The sequence below is a fragment of the Schistocerca gregaria genome, chromosome 1 (assembly GCF_023897955.1).
Source record: "Schistocerca gregaria isolate iqSchGreg1 chromosome 1, iqSchGreg1.2, whole genome shotgun sequence".
NCBI classification, from domain to species: domain Eukaryota; kingdom Metazoa; phylum Arthropoda; class Insecta; order Orthoptera; family Acrididae; genus Schistocerca; species Schistocerca gregaria.
This window is the reverse complement of record NC_064920.1, coordinates 1,159,553,540-1,159,575,220: the sequence shown is the minus strand read 5'-3', so window position 1 is coordinate 1,159,575,220 and position 21,681 is coordinate 1,159,553,540. Positions and strand designations below refer to the sequence as shown.

Genomic DNA, 21,681 nt, shown 5'->3' with positions numbered 1-21,681 from the left:
TAGTTCGCATATCAACATGGTAAAAATACCGTTACTGCTGTCACTGAAGTTGTTAACCAGGTGTTACCTGCATTCGAAAATAAGGATCTAGTATCAGTTGTACTTTGTGATCTTAGCAAAGCCTTCGACTGCTACCATCTAACACCCTACTTGCAAAACTGGAATTTTATGGCATACACAAACCATCTTTAGATGTAATCAAATCATACTCAAGTAACAGGAGACAGTTTGTATCAATTAAAAATAGATGCTCCTTGCTGAAGGAAGTTCGGACTAGAGTGCCTCAGGGCTCGGTCCTAGGTCATTTTCTGTTCATCATTGCAATTAATGACTTACCTTACCATGTAGGAGCAAATTCAATTGTGTGTTATGCAGATGACACAACATTGCTCAATACACACCATGACGCAACAGAACTGCTTCAGGCAACACAGGAAAAACTAGAACTAGTAATGAATTGGTTTTCTTCTAATGAACTCCTATGTAATCCTGATAAAACACAAGAACTAATTCTGGGTTTGACGACAGCTGTTGAAAGCAAATCAGTCAAATTGTTAGGATACCACATTGATTCAAAATTAAACTGGGAGAAACACATTAGCAATATCTGCAAGAGAATAGCAAGAGTGTGTTATCTGGAGACTGACAGATGTCACTGATGAGTATCTAAAGGTGGTATATTTTGGCTTGTTTCAATCACACATTTCCTTCAGCATATTGTTATGGGGACATTCTTGCTTTTTCAGTGAAATTCTGAAAATTCAAAAAAAAAAAAAAAAGTAATCAGAATAATGAGCAAAGTTAAGCCCAAGGAACACTGCCGCCCCCTCTTTATCAAGCACTTGATATTAACTGTTGTGAATCTATACATCGACACAGCACTGCTTTATGTCAAAAGCAACTTAAATGAGTTCGAGGCCAGAGAGAACATACATCCCCACAACACCAGAGGCAAACTGGACTTCGACATACCAAGACACAGACTCACAAAGACTGCAAACTCACACAAAATAATGAGTTTAAAACTCTTCAATAAACTTCCAACATCTGCTCGGTGACTGACCAGTAATATTTTCAAACGTAAGATTTATAACTGGTTACTCAAACACCCATTTTATAAGATAACAGAATATTTTGAAATAATCATTGACATTAGTATATAAAAATATTCCTAAAAGAAAAGGAATTAAATTGTAAAAACTTTATTGTGAAGTTAATGTCACTTGTATATTTAATGTTCAGACCTATTCCGCTGTAAGTGGTCAATGGTGAATAAACTGAATACTGAATACTGAATGGCAGAGTATGCCAAGGACCACAGTAAACAGCAACCCACTGGACAGGTGTTTCACATTTGTACGCTGCCTGCTGGCAGGGTGGTTGGTCTTGAAATTACAGTAATGATGTACGTGTGAAACTTACACAGTGCACTAGTAAGTTGTGCTCCATTTGTAGTTGGTTTTAATCTTTCATGGCCCACCTGAGATGTCAAGCAGGTGCCTGGATCAGAGATGTCAGGCAGGTGCTGGAAGATATTGTGTGCTGTAGCAAACAGCAACTGGTTTCTCGAATGTGCACCCATGGTCCCTCACCACTGTGTGGCCTGTCATTGTTGGTACAAGGAAAGTCTCAAGTGGACACAAATGTGACAATGCTTTTGCCAGATTTCTTCACACTCTTGGCACACATGTTGGGCACTGGAAGATTTATTGCCCCAGTGAACAATACAGTAACTCAGTGCTAATGTATGGACACCATACTTTGATACTATACTCTATTCAGAATTAGTTTAGAATTGACATTTCGGCAGTAACATGTGGAGATAGGTTGCAGAGTTCCTTTATATTGCATGGAACACATGCATAATCTTAAATTTTGTCCAACTCTCTCAAACTTACTTACTATTAAATGTCAAAGGCGTAACTGGCATCGGTGTCTTCTGGAAGGGCTACACCGTATTTTAATTTTAGTTTTATCTGCAGTAACAATGTTTTTTTTTTTTTTAAAAAAATATATGCATTATTCAATATTTGATGTAAGTGACAGGCAAACAGTTTAGTTGGCAGCAAGTTAGTTGAACATCAGATATGAAACCTGCAACACTTATGAAGACTTTTCTAAAAGGCTAAGGCTACTATTGGGTGCATTTTGGAAATATTTTGTGGGTGTGTGGTGTAGCTCCTTGTACTGTGTCCAAGTGTGTATGTGATCAACAACAAGAAATAAAGACACAGAGCTTTAAGTGCACAGAAGAGTAGGTATTTATCACATATGTTTTGAAACAGTTGACAAATTTACCAGGATAGTGGAAATGTTATTCCTGTATTGACTTCTTTGCTTAATTGTTGAAATATTGATAGTTGCGAGAGTAATAGTAGATATTTGCAAGCTTCTTTTTCAGCCACAGTTGACATTAATGTAAAGTTTTTACTGGTAGACACAAGAAACATGTTTGATCACAATATGAATTAACATAACTTCTGTTTGCAGGAAGAGTTTCATGCAAACTCTGCATGTACAGTGTGTATTGTGTACAGTTTAGTAACTCTTCCTGTGAACACACACACACACACACACACACACACACACACACACACACACTCACACACACACACACACCAATTGAAAAGCTTCAGCATTAATAATTTAATTAATTAAATAAAAAATTCATCTGGTTCACAAGGCAGGTTGTTAGTTTATTGTTTGTTACAGGGATAGGGGATTCATTTTCATCTTGCGTACGCTATTCCTGTTTTGTTTTGCAGCATGTATCAGCAGAATTTAATTTCATTAACTTCTGTAAGAGGCCAACACAGTGTCTTGTATGAACAACATTCTTATAGCCACATCTTGACTGTGAGTGCTTTCGCTTGTATGAATTCTTCTGTGGATTGTATTGTCGCAACAGTTTTTTGCTGTCGTTCGTAGTGAAAATTTGTACTGGTTTAATCAAATATGGAAAAAATAGGCCAATGACTGAAGTGTACTGTAAATGGCTTTCTGGATGTAATCTGTAATTTTGTGTGCTACTGATATTTAAGTATGCAGTTGGACATTATTCTTCTAATGAAAATGAAAAGACAACAGTTTAATTTTTTCAATGAAAAGATATAATGTACAACCCACAAGTCTTCAACTTTCCTTTCTTTCAGTGTTGTTATGATAAAGTAAGAGACTAACTGGTTAGACAATTGGTTTCAGTTATCAAACAACAGAAAATCCAGGATGGAATGTAAGAATATAATGAAAAGGATAGTTGCTACTCACTGTATAGTGGAGATGATGAGTCTCAGAATGGCACGACAAAAGACTGTCAGAAAGTTAGCTTTCAGCCAAAGCCTTTGTCAAACATAGACAACATACACATATGCGCAGACTCTCACAGATGCAGCTGAGACACACATGACTGGCTCCATCTGCCAGAGACTGTGGTTGTGTGTGTGTGTGTGTGTGTGTGTGTGTGTGTGTGAGTAATTGTGAGTGCATGTGCTGAGTCAGCATCTCCACTATACGGTGAAGAGCAACTGTCCTCGTGATGTGGTCTCAGTTATGATAGATATGAGAAGGGGCATTAAAGTAGATGGTGTTGAGTGCTGTTTAGTGATAACCAGTTTCAGAGTTTAAATTTCAAATAAAAATGTATTTCCTGTTACAGAACTTCCAGTCTCTTGTTGCCAAGATCCAGCGTGATGCTGTTTGGTGGCTGCACGACACAGCAATTAAAATGTATCATCCTACTCCCCAAGATTTTGTACATGTTCTCCATAAGGTAAGTTTGTCATTTATATGGACGATTTAGCTTTGCTGTTAAGTGAATATTCATGTTTTCGGTTTTTGGTTGATCGCATGGGTAATATTTTGAAAAAAGAGGAAATAGTTTGTCTTGTTCCTTCCTGCTTTACACTGTTCAGTTGGCTGCCTTTGCATTTTTTTTTGATCCTATGAGACATTTTCTGTAATGTGCAGCTCACACTAACAATGAGGCAATACAATATGTTGTACAATATGTGATGCGAACTGAATTATGACAAGCAACAATACAGTATGAATCGTGTTTCTGGATCAGTTACAATCATGAGTTATCCTAAAGGTGACTTTATTGTGGCTTATCATTATTTAAATCCCAAACAACTAAAAAAGAAAAGGAAGTAATGCAGGCACTAGTACAGTGTTATTAATATCAAACATAGTTCAACTGTGATTTTTCATGAGCTTTGTCAACACGAACATGGATTTTATAGAATGAGTGTTGAATATTTCCACTTTTTGTAGCAACTAGCATCAGCTACTCTGACAGAGCAGGGCACAAATTTTTGACTTGCTATTTCTCCTGCTGAGAAAGAAGGTAAGTTGGTGAAAGTGTTTGAAAGATCACACAGTGTAGTGTGTTCCTCAGTGAAGCACACATATAAGTAATGATAACGAGATAAAAGGCACAGCTGTTCATTATGTAAGATAGAAATATGACTTAGCTTCACATTTATTTACAAGAGATGTTTTGGATATAAAATCTGATTAATCACTATCAGTGTGTAGCTGTCCATGGCGAATTCTGTGGAGCCTTAGAAAATGTTTTTTAGAAATGGAAGATGCCCATGATCATGAGCAAAATTCTGATGTCTCCTTAGTCCAGTTGCTCATTCAAAGGCAACAGGAATTTTGCATTAAGAGCTTGTCTACACCTGTCACAAAAGTTTCTTGAAGTCTTTGAGAATGAACTGGGGGGGGGGGGGGGGGTCCAGTCAGTTTCATGAGCTGATGAGTCCTGATGTCTTTTCATCTCTCTAACTTTTTTATTTCTAACCAGCCAACAAACGATTTTTTGGCTTCATTCTTGCTGACTTCAACTTTTCTTTTTGTGGGAGGTGGTTGTAGTGTCATGTAACATTTAGTCACATAATTTGTGTCTTTTGAAATATGACAATTTTGCATTTCATGAGGGTCTGAGGTGAAATACAAAAGTGTCTCATTTCACTTCAGACACTCAGGAAATGTAAAATTGTCACATTTCCTAACCATCTGAGCCAGACAACAGTGTGCTAAAAGTGGCCATGTTGTCTTCATTTTCTTCAGCTGGATGTACATTTCCAGAAGATCCCTTCATGCGGGGGGGGTCGAATAATACGGTTTCTTTACTTTTCTCAATCATAATATTGGAAGTTTCCTCTACCAACAAAATGAGTGCAGATTTTTCTAGCGGTCATGGAAAATCTGTGCTGAAAATGAAGACAAAGTAAAGTAAACACAACATAGATATATAATGAATTGGGACTGAATCAGTTGCTACATCTGGGAAACAATTGACAATTTTATAGACAGGTAAGATAAAATGTATGTAGGGTGTAGAAGTTCGGTATTTTGTCCAATGTTGGTTATTACACTACTTTAATTTGTAATGTAACCACACAAATAACCATTAACTGTTATTGCAGTTGTTTGGTTACGTGAAGCAGCTTTCAAGACCTAGCTCTACAGTTTTGTAGAGGAGAAGGTACCATTGTTTGATCAACATGTGAAGCTTTTTGGACGCATCTGCGACAGTTATTTATGCCTGTCCAGATCAAAATATGTGGAAAATTGTTGCAGATAAATATGCTGAGCTATGCAGTGTGCCGAATTGTGTCTTGTGTTATTGATGGCGGGCACATGTGGGTAAATTTTTTTAAGAACATAGGGTCTAGACACACAAATTACAAAGGTTACTTTTCAATTGTGCTGTTGTCTGTTGCTGATGCACATGGGATTTTTGCACTGACTGATGTTGAGATCTCAGAATGAACACCAAGGGAGCAGTATTTTGCCACTCTTTGATTGGCCATCGGTTGAAAGAATGCAAACTGAGTGGTCTGGATCCTGTTTAGCTGCAAGGAGATTAGAATGATGAGCTGTTCCCATACTACAGGGTGATGCACACGTAATGTGTCTAAAATTGTCTCATACGTAATTTATGAGTCACACCAGATGTCCCATTGAGTATGGACAAACAAGTAAGTTACAAAATGGCACTAATTTATGATACTGTCGATAGGAGGCCAATATTTATAGTGTGGGCTACTAACAGCGCAGCAGTGATTGGCAGTCATGTTACTTTTGCGCGAGACGAAGTCCTGTTGCGACTCAGAGGTGGTTTTGGCAACAGTTTATCACATGGTGTGCCCATTTCAAGAGAACCATTCACAGGCTGTACTCTGTTGGTGTGAGAAGGACCAATATTGGAAGTGAAGCAACCTCAGCTGAGGGCTTTTTGTTCGCCAGAGAATAATAAAGCAATAAGAATTGCTCTAGAGGGAAGCCCTGGCAACCATGCAGAAAGGCAGCAGTGCAACTGGGCATATGCAGGCGCCCTGGTCAGCAAATTCTTAAAAGTGAACTCGAGATGTTCCCGTGCACTGGACTCGCATTCGGGAGAACGACGGTTGAATCCCGTTTCCGGCCATCCTGATTTAGGTTTTCCGTGATTTTCCTAAATCGCTTCAGGCAAATGCCGGGATGGTTCCTTTGAAAGGGCACGGCCGATTTCCTTCCCAATCCTTCCCTCACCGAGCTTGCGCTCCGTCTCTAATGACCTTGTTGTCAATGGGACGTTAAACACTAATCTCCTCCTCCTGGTCCCGTGCAAGATGACCTCCGCTCAGAAGCTCACTGCAAAACTCCAGTGGCAGAGACTATTGTTGTTGGGAGGATAGGGACTAATCTCTGAACAGTGTTTGGTTTTCTAATGAGGCATATTTACATTTGAGTGGTGTGGTTAACAAACAAAATGCACACTTTTGGGCTGCTAAAAATCTGCAAGTCTTCTTGAACATCATCATGCTCCGAGGATTATGGTGTGGATTGCAATTTCTAGTCACGGACTTATTGGATCTTTTTTCTTTGAGGAAACTGTGGACAGTGTGTGTTATAACCTATAATCACAATAATTGCGTGGATATTCACACTCTCTCTTAGAAACAATAGCTGATCACATGATTACAACTCAGTCTCTCGTATTCGACTGCTGTGCCGTGACATGCGGCCGGTGCCGTTCGTAGCTAGGTGGCGCTCCCGCGCTCATCCGATTTGCGGAGCGCCTCTATCGCCGTTTGTGCGTACTGTCGTGGCGGCACTGTTAAATGTGGCACTATCACAACACTTTTCCCCCCTTGAAAAAAATAAACACTCACTTCCTTGGAGACATGGACAGCGCAGAGACATCCATGGCCTCTTGTGAGGCCCCGAGGAGATCCCGCGCAGAGACACGAGAGTATGGTCGAAAATGTCCAGGACGGAAGCTCGTGCATGGAACGTGCCTCCTGGATGAGATGATGGGTGAAAACTCCAGAGCAGCATCCATAGGTGTCATTGACCTGGGAGTGTGCTCCAGCGAGATGGGTCCCGGAGAAGGCGGCGTCGCGACTGGGGCTGGTTCCGGAGTACTTGGAAGCGGCAGCGACGGCGGCTGCATCAACACGGACGGTAGATCGGCAGCAGCGACAGGACTGGCGTCTCGGGCTGGTGGAGGCGAAGGATGGGGCGGTGGCACAGGCGTCGCCACCACTCGTGGGCGCATCTGGTCGTAATGGCGAACAACCGTGCCGTCGCCCGTACGGATTTCACAAAGCCGGCGGCCGCGAAGAGCCTTGACCACCCCTGGAATCCATTTAGGGCGAGATCCATACCCTCGTGTCCACACGTCGGCGCCCACCGAGTATTTTCCCGCACTAGGGGACACAGTACAAGGCCTGACAGGGTGAAGCAGGTGCAGTAGAGTGCGCGGTTGGCGGCCATGCAAGAGTTCAGCAGGGCTGCGATCACCCAGAGGCGTGAAGCGATAAGAACTCAGAAATTGCAGCAGGGCGTCATCTGTGGAAAAATCACTAAGGAATTTTTTCATCTGGCATTTGAAAGTGCGGACAAGGCGCTCGACCTCCCCATTCAATTGCGGATGAAAGGGAGGTGTGGTAACATGATGAATCCCTTGTCCAGTACAAAAATCACGGAAGGCCTGCGAAGAGAACTGAGGGCCATTGTCCGTGACGATCGTGGATGGAAGACCTTCTAGCGCAAAGATTTTGGACAAAGCCAGCGTCGTCGCCGCAGTGGTGGGCGACGGACATCTAACAACAAACGGAAACTTCGAGAAGGCGTCAATCAACAGTAGCCAATAAGTACCGAGGAAGGGGCCAGCAAAGTCGGCGTGCACCCGTTCCCATGGCTGAGCTGGATCAGGCCACGGAGAGGGCATTGTACGAGGTGCCGCCAGTTGTTGAGCACACTGGCCACATGCAGCAACCATATGGGCGATGTCCGAATCAATACCAGGCCAATAAACGTGCCTGCGGGCCAGGGACTTAGTCCGAGAAATACCCCAATGGCCTCCGTGCAACAGTTTGAGAACATCTTTGCGAAGAGAGGCTGGCACCACGACCCGTGGAGATGCGCCATACGTGGCCAGAAGAACAACACCATCACGAACAGACAGACGAAGGCGCAAGGCATGGTAGTTGCGAAGGGGATCCGATGCCCGGCCCTTGGTCCTGTCCGGCCAACCTCGTTGAACAAAACCGATCACCCGACGCAGGACCGGGTCCCGCGCAGTAGCTGACGCGACCTGCGAACCTGTAAGTGGAAAGCCCTCGACCGCACGACGTTCTTCCTCATCAATGTGGAAACAGAGGAGTTCATCACGATCGAAAACAGGGTCGGGGCCCATCGGCAATCGCGACAATGCATCAGTGTTGGCGTGCTGGGCCGTGGGGCGATAGTGAATCTCATAATGAAAACGAGACAAGTATAAGGCCCAACGTTGCAGGCGGTGAGCTGCCTTATCCGGAAGTGACGCCGAGGGGCTGAACAGAGAGACCAGCGGTTTGTGGTCGGTGATGAGGTGAAACTTAGAACCATACAAAAAAACGCTGATCTTTTTTTAGAGCATAAATGATAGCGAGCGCCTCCTTTTCGATTTGAGAGTAACGCCGTTGCGCCTCGTTGAGGGTCTTGGAAGCATAGGCAATGGGTCGTTCCGACCCATCCTCATACCGATGGGTGAGAACAGCCCCTAGGCCATACTGTGACGCGTCAGTCGCCAGAACCAAGTGCTGACCCGGACGGAATGTGGCAAGACAAGGCGCTGACTGCAAATGAGCCTTCAGGCGGACAAAAGCCTGCTCACACCCGTCGGACCAACAGAAGGGGACGTTTTTGCGTAACAGCTGATGCAGAGGATAAGCTACCGCCGCTGCGGATGGAATGAATTTGTGATAATAAGCAATCTTGCCTAGAAACGCCTGAAGTTCTTTGACCGTAGACGGACGGGGTAGAGCGTTAATGGCCGCAACGTGCTCACGGAGAGGGCGTATGCCCTCACGGGACAAGTGGAAACCAAGATACTCAATGGAGGGTTGGAAGAACTGTGACTTGTTCAGATTGCACCTCAACCCAGCCGAATGCAAAACCCGAAACAGTGAACGTAAATTACGAAGGTGCTCCGCAGTGGAGGCTCCCGTGACAACAATGTCATCCAGATAGTTTATGCAGCCGGGAACGGAAGCCGTGAGCTGTTCCAAAAACTGCTGAAAAATGGCCGGTGCGCTAGCGACGCCAAATGGTAATCGCTGGTACTGATACAACCCACAAGGAGTGTTGATAACGAGAAATTCCTTGGAAGGAGCGTCCAACGGCAACTGATGGTACGCCTCCGATAAGTCAAGTTTGGAAAAGAACTGGCCCCCAGCGAGCTTGGTAAACAACTCAGGACGAGGAAGAGGATAAGTGTCAATGAGGCTCTGAGCGTTGACAGTGGCTTTAAAGTCACCACACAATCGCAGATTCCCGTTTGGTTTAGAAACCACCACGATCGGCGATGCCCATTCGCTGGAGGTAACCGGAAGGAGAATCCCTGAAGCTGTTAACCTGTCTAGCTCAGCCTTGACAGGTGCACGCAACGCCACCGGAATAGGGCGTGCCCGGAAAAACTTAGGGCGAGCCGTAGGTTTAAGAGTAATGTGGGCTGCAAAATCCTTGGCACAACCCAGACCAGCAGAGAACACGGACAAAAATTCACAACACAATCCATCCAGCTGTTGATACGGAATGTCCTCAGATATGAGGTGCACATCATCATCAATGGAGAACCCGAACAACTGGAAAGCATCATAACCGAACAGGTTTTCAGTGCCCGCATGATCCACCACATAAAACGTGAGGGGCAGAACAACAGACTTGTAGGCAGTGGAAGCATCAAACTGGCCCATGATAGGAATTTTCTGCTGATTATAAGTCCTCAGATTGTGCGTAATTGGAGACAAAGGAGGGGAGCCCAACGCCAAATACGTGCGAGAATTAATGAGAGTTACTGCAGAGCCAGTGTCCACTTGCATGCGGATGTCTTTATTCAGAACACGAACAGTAACAAACAACTTATTTGTTTGAGAAAGCACACAGTGAACATCCATGTCCGACGCCTCGTCCTCGTCGACAGGAACTTTATGGGACTGACACACAGAAGCAATGTGGCCTTTTTTCCTACATGAATTACACGTGGCCCAACGTTTTGGACACGCTGCCCTGTCGTGCTGTACGAAACAACGTGGGCAAGAAGGAAGTGCGGAACAAACCGGCTTCTGTGGTTGCTGGTTTCGCTGCGAGCGTTGCGGCCCAACGCGACGTTGTTTACGAGAGTCAACCGCCGCCACATCTTCGTTCTCCTGTGCAACAGGCAAATTGTCCTTGTCGAGAGTTGACTGTACAGCGCCTACATCACACCACGCGTCTATTTGCGCGCCAGCAGCGTGAGACACTTCAAAGGATTGAGCGATGCTTAGAACTTCTGACAACGACGGGTTTGGCAGTTGTAGGGCACGTTGCCGAACTTCTTTATCAGGAGCAAGCCGTAGAATAGCATCCCTAACCATTGAATCAGCATAAGACTCGTGATGAGTGTCCGTGACAAACTGACATTTCCTACTCAGGCCTTGTAGTTCCGCCGCCCAAGCCCGGTAAGATTGATGGGGCTGTTTACGACACCGGTAGAACGCCACGCGGGCGGCAACGACGTGGGTGTTTTTTTGATAATAGGCAGACAATAAGTCACACATTTCTTGGAAGGACAGGGAGGCTGGTTCCCGCAGAGGGGCTAACTGAGATAGCAGCTGATAGACTCGAGGGGAAATCCAAGATAGAAATAACGACTTACACATAGGAGCGTCGACAACGCCAAAAGCCAAGAAGTGTTGCCGCAAACGCTTCTCATAATTCTCCCAGTCTTCAGCGGCCTCGTCGTAAGGAGGGAGTGGAGGCGGAGAAGAGGAAGACAGACGATGAGTAAGCGACGTCGACAACGCCTGAATCGCTGCCGTCAGCTGTGTTTGTTGAGCCTGAATAGTAGCCGTCAGCTGTGTTTGTTGTTCAATGAGCGCTTGCATAAGCTGTTTCATGTCTGCCCCGTCACGAACACGCAAATCCACAACGCGGTGAAAATATCCCGACCTCGTCGCCAAAAAGTGTTATAACCTTTAATCACAATAATTGCGTGGATATTCACACTCTCTCTTAGAAACAATAACTGATCACATGATTACAACTCAGTCTCTCGTATTCAACTGCTGTGCCGTGACATGCGGCCGGTGCCGTTCGTAGCTAGGTGGCGTTCCCGCGCCCATCCGATTTGCGGAGCGCCTCTATCGCCGTTTCTGCGTACTGTCGTGGCGGCACTGTTAAATGTCGTGACACTATCACAACAGTGTGCATTATTTTTGTTCCGCAGCTTCTTGCTACTGCGTTGTCAATAAACACACAGTAGTTTATGCAGGTTGGAGCAAGCCCACATACTGCAAACACATATGGGATTTCTTACATGAGTGTTTTGACGTGTATGTCATTTGCAACATTTCCAGATGATTGTTTGAGTGACAGACAGTTTAACCCCCAATAGTCCTGGCCTCAAACCATGTGACTTCTTTCTTTGGGGCTATGGATTGGAGTACCGAAAGGAACTGAAACATCCATGATTTAATGAAGCTCAGGTGCCTTGTTCTTCAAGCTTGCAGCAAAGTCATGGAAGATACGTGCTAGGACAATCCTCACAATGTTTTCCATGGTATCTATGTCCCTTTGAGTTTGTCTTTCAGTAAAGTGTTTATTCAAAAACAAAATGGTGACATATTTCTTGTGCCACACTCTACTTTGTTGGCTATGAGGCTTTCCCTTTACTTCCACATGTCATATGCCTGTTTCTGAAAAGCGTGTTGAATGATGTGAAAATAATTTTAATTTTTGACTGTATAGAGGTCAAAAAAGTGTTGAATATGGTATTGAGGAGTTAACATCCAAGTTTCAAGTGTTTGAGGGGCTGATCACCTTCAAAGAGGAATGTAGCATTGTGACTGTAAGAGCAGCATGTGTGTTGCTTCACTTTATTTGTTTTCGTGACATAAAGTTTCAGCAGACTTAAAGTTTTACTCATGCACACCTGCTGTGCCAACAGTGGCCGATGGAAGTACTTTGGAGGAGTCGTTATCACAGCCACAAGCTGTTCCCTTATGGAACAAGCTGTGTGAGTACTTGCTCAAGTCAGAAGGAGCAACTCCTTCTCAATGAAAGTTTGTGGGTATTTCATGAAAAGAGCATTATCTGCTGCTACATTTCCTATAATTGCATTCGAAGTGACTAAATAGTGGAGCATAGGTTAGCAGCATTTGACAAAGGTGCACAATGTGCTGAAACTACCACTTTCATATTGTTCTGAGTAGCTATGTAGACCTGCTGATGCCTGCACTCCAACAGTGTGTGCTGACAGAAAGACCACATGTCTCTACCCATTGTTGTTAAACTACTACGCAAAAAATTATTTTAATTGCAGTTTACTTATGTTTATATCTTAATAATAAATGACAAGAAAATACACATTGCTTTATTATTTTCCATCAGTTCACAAAAATAATTGTTTCTGTCGATCACAAGAATATAGGCCACTCAGGTCCAAATCCTCTCCTTTGGCCAATGTTACCAATGACAGGTGTGAAGTAGCTACTTTCTGACAGATGGCTGAAGTGGGGGCATTATTGAATCGCCAGATCATCTACTGATTGCAGTCCAGTCTCACTTCAGTGACGGCTACTATTGAGCTACAATACATTTAAAAACTGCTAAATTGAGTTACTGTGGATTTTCTGTGCAACACTTCCATATCCTCGGAGTACATATTAAAGCAAACTATGTCATGAGTATTTTTGTTCTTACGCTGACGAAGTTGTTTCCTTGCAACAAAAGACCAAAAAAGTAAAATCATTCAAATGATTTGTGGGGGTGTAGTGCATGTGTGGTACAGCCTTTCTGAGTCATGCTCTCCTGGGTGCTGCTGTGGAACTTTATCATTATATTTACACTGCCCTGACATTCAGTGATTAAACTGGAACCATAGCTTCAGCTGTTTGTTGAAGTGGATATAGACAAATAACATTCAAAGCTGCAGGTTCAAGTGTATTGAAATGGGAGCTTGCTCATTTTGAATGCCTCGAATTAATGTGTTCAGAACCTTAAATCTGGGCTCCTCCATTTCAGTTTCAAATTAAACAATTTTTAGAATACAATTAATATTTTGTGACTGCAGACCAAAACTGTAAGTATGTTATGTGAATAAGAAACAGCAACCAAAAAGATAACAAATTAAAAAGGACAGTACAGGTACTAAAACAACTCTTACCGATTTCTTTCATTCGTGTTGCCTTCTTCCTCCATGCCAAGCTTCTCATATCTGCCTTTGAATATGATTGCATTGTGTAATCCCTTAGACAGTGACTTTTTTTCAAGCTGGATGAAAAGAATCATCTTCAAACAATCCTCCTGTGTGAACAACATGTTGACTATATGCAGCAGAGAAAGAAATTCACAGGTCAAGAGGTCTTTCCAGCTTGAAAGCACAATGCGAGTGAATGCTCAGCACGTATTGGCAGCGTATAAAGAGAAAGACGTGACAGCTCCTCAGAGTAAGGTATGTGGCCGTAGCATTGAGTGTGGCACGTTGTAGCTCATCGCGGCCAAATGTTAAAGATTCGTCACGTATTTACTAATCACTGGAAAGAGGTACGGCTCTCCTTCCATTGTTAAAAACATTTTCGATATGTTAGCTACATTTCTTAAGCAGCAATATGTGCACTAAAATGCACCAAACATAAACTGGACAGTGATTAAATTTTTCACTGCAAACTTTCCAAAATATGCACGATATTTTACTTTACTTCAAAATATCACAGTAACTGTGTTCGTAATAAGAAGAAAACCAATTGAATATAAAACTGTAATATCAAACTCAAACAATGGAAAATCAGGGGTGGAATAAAGCCAGTATTATGAAGAGGATAGATTGCTACTCCCCATTAGGGCTGTTCGTAAAATATTGATATCATTATTTTTTTCTAAAAAAATATCAATATATTTCAGCAATATTTTTTCCCATGACATATTGATATAAAATGGCAATATTGATTGCCGATATTTTTGATTTGTATTAAATTTTTTCATAATTTTTGGTAAATATTTGAAGTTGTTCTTTTAAACTGTAGTCAAACATAATTTTACTTTCACAGTTTGAAGGAGTCTTACTACTTTTTGAGATTTCATCATGTCCATCTCCTCGATGGTGTGAATCAATTATATATGGCACAAAAGTAGTAGTCCAATTCCACTGGGGGATGGCGGTGTAAATGGAGTAATAAGATTTCCTATACGAAGAAATAGCACACAAGTTTCATAGAAAAAAAAATTTAAACACAACTAGTGTGCTATTTCTTCACTTTGGCATTCTTAAAAAACAGTTGCTGAAATAGAGGAACAAAAATCTAAATGACAAGATTGGTCTTTGCAGTGGACAGAGACATCTGATGGGAAATGCTGATGTAATCGGCACTTGGCATTACCAACAGAAACGACAACTGTTTCACCATGCAATTTTGATACTACAGTTACTAGCTCGCATGTTGCCAGAAATGAAGAAGCAGGGAGATTGGGATGAAGTGTTCCGAACAAATATGATATGTGACAAAGCTGAACGACTTACCCATCACACACCTTTTATTGTGCCACTTACATGCAGTTACCATTGTTAGCAAAGCATTTATTGCCAGTTGTGAAAGTGCGTTGTTTTCCTTTCAATTCTTGCTCCAAGGGCATACAGGCAGGATGCTAGCCTGTTGATGTACAGAATATCTGATGATAATAATAATCAGTACATTAATACACAGCTTTAAAATCAGAAAATATCAACAGTCCTACTCCCCATATAGCGGAGATGTCGAGTCACATATAGGCACAACAAAAAGTTGTAGCTTACTTGTCTGACAAAAAAATAAGCTTTCGGCCAAAAGGATCTTCATTGGAATTACACACGCACACACGAGAACAGTCTCTGGCTGCCGAGACCAGACACTGAACAGCAGCACATGATGGGGGAAGCAGCCTGGATGGTGGCAAAAGGAGGAGGCTGGGGTGGGGAGAGGGAGGGATAAGAGGGTGGTGGGGAATGGTAAAAGTGCTGCCTGTGGGAACACACAGGGACAAGATGGAGAATGTAGGGGAGGTTAGATATAGGGTAGTGGGAACAGTCAGCAGAAAAGGACAGAAGTAAAAAGACTGTGGCTGCACTGGTGGAATAGAAGGTTGTATAGTACTGGAATGGGAACAGGGAAGAGGCTAGATAATTAAGCACAATGACTAATAAAGGTTGAGACCAAAGGATTACAGGAACATAGGATATGCTGTGCAATTTAGAAAAACTGGTGTTGGTAGGAAGGATCAAAATGGCACAGGTTGTGAAGCAGTCATTAAACTGAAGAATGTGGTGGGTGACCAAAGAGATAAGCCACAGAATATTTATTTCTGTACAAAGTTGGGAGGGTAATTATGGTATGAGAAGGCCTCAGTGAGACCATTGATATATTTTGGGAGGGAGTGCTCATCACTACAGGTGGGATGGCTATGGGTGGTTAGGCTGTATGGAAGGAACTTCTTGTCATTGAATGGGTGGCAGCTGTCAAATGGAGGTATTGCTGGTGGTTAGTTAGGTTTGATGGACGAAGGTACTGATGTAGCCAGCTTTTCTGAATTGCGCAGATGGGAAATTTCCCTGCGGCTGTAGCGGTTATAAAGCTAAGTACTGACAAAGTTAATTGTGCACTGTTATACAGTTATTAAATTTAATGGTTTTCAGCGGTGTTTCATGCTGTTTGTGGTGAAGTAACGATTTAATAAACTTTAGGAAATGTTTGCTCCCTGTGTTTTTAGATTTTTCTATGCGGTGAAGTTGTTAAGTAAACTTCCGTGATTTAGTTTTCAACTGACGTTTCTTACTGTTTTTAGTGAAATATTTCAGTAAAATTTTCATTCAGTGTTTTAACTTCTCCGAGTGTTACAGTGGCTGCTAGAATTTTTGGTTTTAGCTAATAATTCTGTGAATTTTTGTTGGTATTGGTTTTAGCTATGGTGTAGTAATATTAATACAAGTAGTTGCTTTCTTAGAAGCAGAGAATTCTGAGGCCACTGTGGTTAGTTCTATAAATAGTTCTACTGGTGTAACTGAACTTGGGTAATGTAGACATAGTTTTTTCAGTAACTGTAAAATTTTACCATGAATGAGAAGTATGGGCTCTCTCGTATGTTTGTGAGTAGTGGGTTATGGTGTGGAATTCGTTCATAGTATTTTCATTTGGGGGGGGGGGGGGGTTTGCAGTGGGGAAGCCAGAGGGCATTGTAGTGAGATCTTCTCTTGGGAATGCAAAATCTGTAGGAGAAATAAGTTGATAGAGGTGCAGGGGCATAAGATCTGTGCAATTAAGGTGCAGTTACAACGAGCAAAGGAGGAACTAGATAGGGTGGGGAGAGTGAAGGGTGGTGGGGAATGGGAACTGGGCAGTTAGCAAGAAGGCAGCTAGGAGGAGGAGGTATTCAGACAGTTTATATGTTGCGTATTAGCAATAGATTTGACCAACTGTCAGAGTTTAGAGTGGAGAGGAGCCACGTGTACCTGTAGATGTAGGGAAAGTGCAGCAGTCCTCAGCAGTTAGGAGGCCCAGGTCAGTTGCAAAGCCTAACAGAAAGAAGGAGGTTCTGCTGCTAGGTAGTTTGCACAGTAGAGGTGTGGGCCAGCAGTTGCAGGAAGTGTTGGGGAGTGAGTACCAGCTCACCAGCATTGTGAGGCCTAGTGCAGGGTTGGCTCAGGTGACTGACAGCATAGGGGAGTTACGTAGGAATTTTACGAAGGAGGATCAGGTAGTGATAGTGGCTAGAGCAGGGAACAGTCTTGATAGGGACAACGAATATGATGTAGGTGGTGACCTGGTAAAGATAGCTACTCTAACTGGTTGCACGAATGTGTATTTCGTGCAGCTGTTTCAGCGTCGTAGTTGGCCTCATCTTGTTGCGGCTGTTAGGTGTGTTAGCACGGGGCTAGAGAGGGTGCTGATAGCAGAGGGCATGGGTCACATTTCAGTGGTGCCGGTTGGGTCTATCAGTAGATCAGGTTTCACTTGGCATGGCCTGCACCTCAATAGATATGGAAAGGGGAGGCTGGCAAAGCTTATAGGTGACAGTGTAGTGGGTGGTGGTTGGATCACTCACGGAAAAATTCTTTTAGTAGTTGGTGTTAGAGCTGCAAAACCAAGGAAAGCGTTTTTGAAGAAGAGAAATTTGTTAACATCGAATATAGATTAAGTGTCAGGAAGTCATTTCTGAAAGTGTTTGTATGGAGTGTGGCCATGTATGGAAGTGAAACATGGACAATAAATAGTTTGGACAAGAAGAGAATCGAAGCTTTCGAAATGTGGTGCTACAGAAGAATGCTGAAGATTGGATGGGTAGATCACGTAACTAATGAGGAGGTATTGAATAGGATTAGGGAGAAGAGGAGTTTGTGGCACAACTTGACTAGAAGAAGGGATCGGTTGGTAGGACATGTTCTGAGGCATCAAAGGCACACCAATTTAGTATTGGAGGTCAGCGTGGAGGGTAAAAATCGTAGAGGGAGACGAAGAGATGAATACACTAAGCAGATTCAAAAGGATGTAAGTTGCAGTAGGTACTGAGAGATGAAGAAGCTTGCACAGGATAGTGTAGCATGGAGAGCTGCATCAAACCAGTCTCAGGACTGAAGACCACAACAGTTCCTTGTGGGGTGGGGGAGTGGCTTTGTCCATAGATGTAGCATGGCACTGCACTGAACAGGTATTTGAATATTGTGCAGGGGCAGTTAAATTTAGTGAAACTAAACTTCTAATTGTTGTTTATAGGTCCCCTAACTCTAACTCTTTCTTCTCAAGCTAGAGAGGGTTCTTGATTCACTTTGAAGGAAGTACCAGAAATTAGTTGTATGTAGTGACTTCTATATAAATTTTGTATGTGATTGAGTAAGATAAAGGATGTTGGTAGATCTCATAAATTCATATGATGTGATGCAGACTGTATTTTTTCCAACTAGGGTGCAGCGGAACAGTAGCACAACCATGGCAGTATTTTTATTCATTCTTCATTACAAGATGGGTATTCTGTTAGTGAAAAGGTGAATGGTCATTCAGACCATGATGCACAAATTTTAGCACTGAAAGGCTTTTGTACTCAAACAAATGTCACATATAATTACAAACTATGTAGGAAAGTTAATCGAAGAGCAATCGAGAGTTTTTTGAATCTTGTCAAGCGACAAGATTGGCAGGATGTTTATAGTGCCGATAACGTAGATAATAAATATAATGCTTCCCTTAACATATTTCTCACATTCTTTGAGAGTTGCTTTCTATTGGAACACTTTAAACGGGGTACTATCAGTAATAGGCAGCCCGGGTGGCTGACCAGTGGGATAAGGATATCATGTAGAACAAAGTGGGAATTATATCATAATGTTAGAAGTTGTCACAATCAAGCCATAGTAGCCCATTACAAACAGTATTGCAAGATGCTTAAAAATGTTATTAGGAAGGCAAAGAGTATGTGGTATGTAAATAGAATAACTAATTCACAGAATAAAATTTAAACCATGTCGTCAGTTGTGAAGGAAGTGTCCGATCAGCAGCACAAGGACGACAATATAAAGTCAGTTCATAGTAAAAAAAAAATTCTGTTACTGCTAAATCAGATGTATGTACAGTATTTAACAATCATTTTCTGAGCATTGCTGGTGAATTAAATAAAAATTTAGTTTCTACAGGAAATGACATAACTTTCTTGGCAAATGCCTTTCCGAGACTGATGTGTGAAATACTCCTGAATGATAATGAAAAGGGGGAAATTGAGTCAATAATTAAATCACTGAAGACTAAGGACTCTCATGGATGTGATGGAGTGTCTAGCAGAATATTAAAGTATTGTGCTACACATGTTAGCCTGTATTTAGCCATATTTGTAATTTTTCCTTTAGAAATGGTCAGTTTCCTGAACAGTTGAAGTACTCAGTAGTAAAGCTGCTTTATAAAAAGGCAGAAAGGGATAATGTAGATAATTTTAGGCCTATTTCTATCATAAGTGTTTGCTAAAGTTATTGAAAAGGCTGTATATGTAAGGATAATTGATTATTTTATATCACACGATTTGTTATCAATTCGACTTTAGAAGTTGTTTGATAACTGAAAATGCTATATTCTCTTTCCTCTGTGAGATACTGGATTGATTAAACAAAATGTTTCGAACGCTAGGCATATTTTTTGATTTAACTAAGACATTTGATTGTGTTGATCACAAAATATTGCTCCAGATGTTGGACCATTATGGAATATGGGGAGTAGCTCACAATTGGTTCACCTCTTACTTTAGCAACAGGTAGCAAAAGGTCATTATTCACCATCTTGAGAATGGCTGTGATGTGGGGTCTGAGTGGGGTATGGTCAAGTGGAGGGTGCCCCAGGGATCAGATTGGCCCCACTCATGTTCCTTATTTATATTAATGATGCCCTCTAGTATTACAGGTAACTCTAAAATATTTCTGTTTGCTGATGACACTAGCTTGGTAGGGGAGGATATTGTGTGCAACATAGGCTTGGTTTCAAATAGTGCAGTTCATGACCAAAGATCATGGCTTGTAGAAAATAAACTAACACTTAATCACAGTTTCTAACACACAGTTCAACAAAACCTGACATTTTAATTTCACCAAATGGACATATGATTAGTAAAACTGAATAGTTCAAATTTCTGGGTGTTCAGATAGATGGTAAACTGTCATGGAAAGCCCACGTTCAGGATCTTGTTCATAAAACTTAATGCTGCCATATTTACTATTCAAACGGTACCTGAAGTGAGTGATCATTCAATATGAAAATTAGTCTACTTTGCTTATTTTCATTCGCTTGTGTTGTATGGTATTATATTTTGGGGTAACTCTTCCCATTCTAAAAGGATATTTTTGGCTCAGAAACGGGCAGTTCAGGCAATAAGTTCATAAACCTCTTGTCGACCCTTGTTCACGAGTCTGGGTATTTTGACATTGGCCTCTCAGTATATACATATATATATTCCGTACTGTCATTTCTTGTTAACAATATTAGCTTATCCCCAAGAATAAGCAACTTTCACTCAGTTAATACTCGGCAAAATCAAACCTGCACTTGGAGCTGACTTCCATAGGTCTTGTGCAGAAAGGTGCGCATTATACTGTTGCATTCATTTTCAGTAAGCTACTACTAGAATTCAAAAATCTTGGCAGTAATCCATGTGCTTTCAAATCGAAACTGAAGAGTTTACTCATAGCTCACTCGTTCCACTTTGTTGAGGAGTTCCTTGAATAATTAAGCGGATTCTTGTTGTCTTATTGATTGCATTTACTTAAACTTATGGATTGACTTTTTTTGGGTTCATAAATGTTTTATTTTGATCTATTATTACTTTTATGTTGTAATTTAATGTACTGACACATTCTATGACATTGGAGATTTGCTCCTCAATTTGGTCCTACGGAACTTGATGTGTAAATAAATAAATATATCCTATGTTCCCAGAACCCTCCTGCCCTCAATCTTCATTAATCATTGTCCTACATCACCTATTCCCTTTCCTGATCCCACTCCAACACTAGACAGCCCTATATTCCCCCATTGCACCCAGAGTCTGTTTAATTATATCATTTTCCGCTCCCCCCTCACCCTGCCCCACGTTTAACCTCCCAATTGCACCCAGCTGCCCTATCCTCTCAACCTCGACCCTGTGTGTTCTGGTGGGCAGCACTCGACCATTCCCCCACCCCTACCCTCCTATCCCTCTACCCCTCCATCCCAGCCTCCTCCTTACCCCACTACCCAGGTTGTTTCTCCCATCGTGCACTGCTCCTCATTGTCTGGCATCATTAGATGTTGTGGTCATATGTGTGTGAGTTGTGTTTGCATGAATCTGTGTGTGTATGTTGCCTAATTCTGATGAAGGCCCTTTTGCGCAAAAGCTTATTTTTTTAACAGTTTTTTTGTTGTACTTATCTGTGACTTAACATTTCTACCATGTGATGAGTTGCAATCTATCCTTTTCATAATATTGTGGTATCCAACTGTAAGATGTGCAAAAATTAATTTTTTTTTACCACATAGTTTCCTCAAGGTTGAATGAGAAAGATTGCATAGTGGAGAACACATGTGAAGGCAGAACAGTGCTTTTTACCTTGTTGTGTCATATGATAGAAGTTGTGTGGAGCAACCAGCAAGCCTTCTTGCGCCAGACAGTTCAATAGATAGAGGT

The 21,681-nt window shown here is 42.1% G+C and overlaps 1 protein-coding gene across 4 annotated transcripts in view; it reads left to right on the top strand.

The window, feature by feature from the left end:
- The window catches only part of LOC126284091 (integrator complex subunit 1), a 292,520-nt gene that overhangs the window by 108,244 nt on the left and 162,595 nt on the right, over nt 1–21,681 (top strand). For all 4 annotated transcript variants that reach the window (XM_049982751.1, XM_049982744.1, XM_049982760.1 and 1 more), the window contains one exon: nt 3,656–3,769. In XM_049982751.1, coding sequence (XP_049838708.1) covers nt 3,656–3,769 — 114 coding nt within the window. The remainder of the gene's footprint in view (nt 1–3,655; nt 3,770–21,681) is intronic.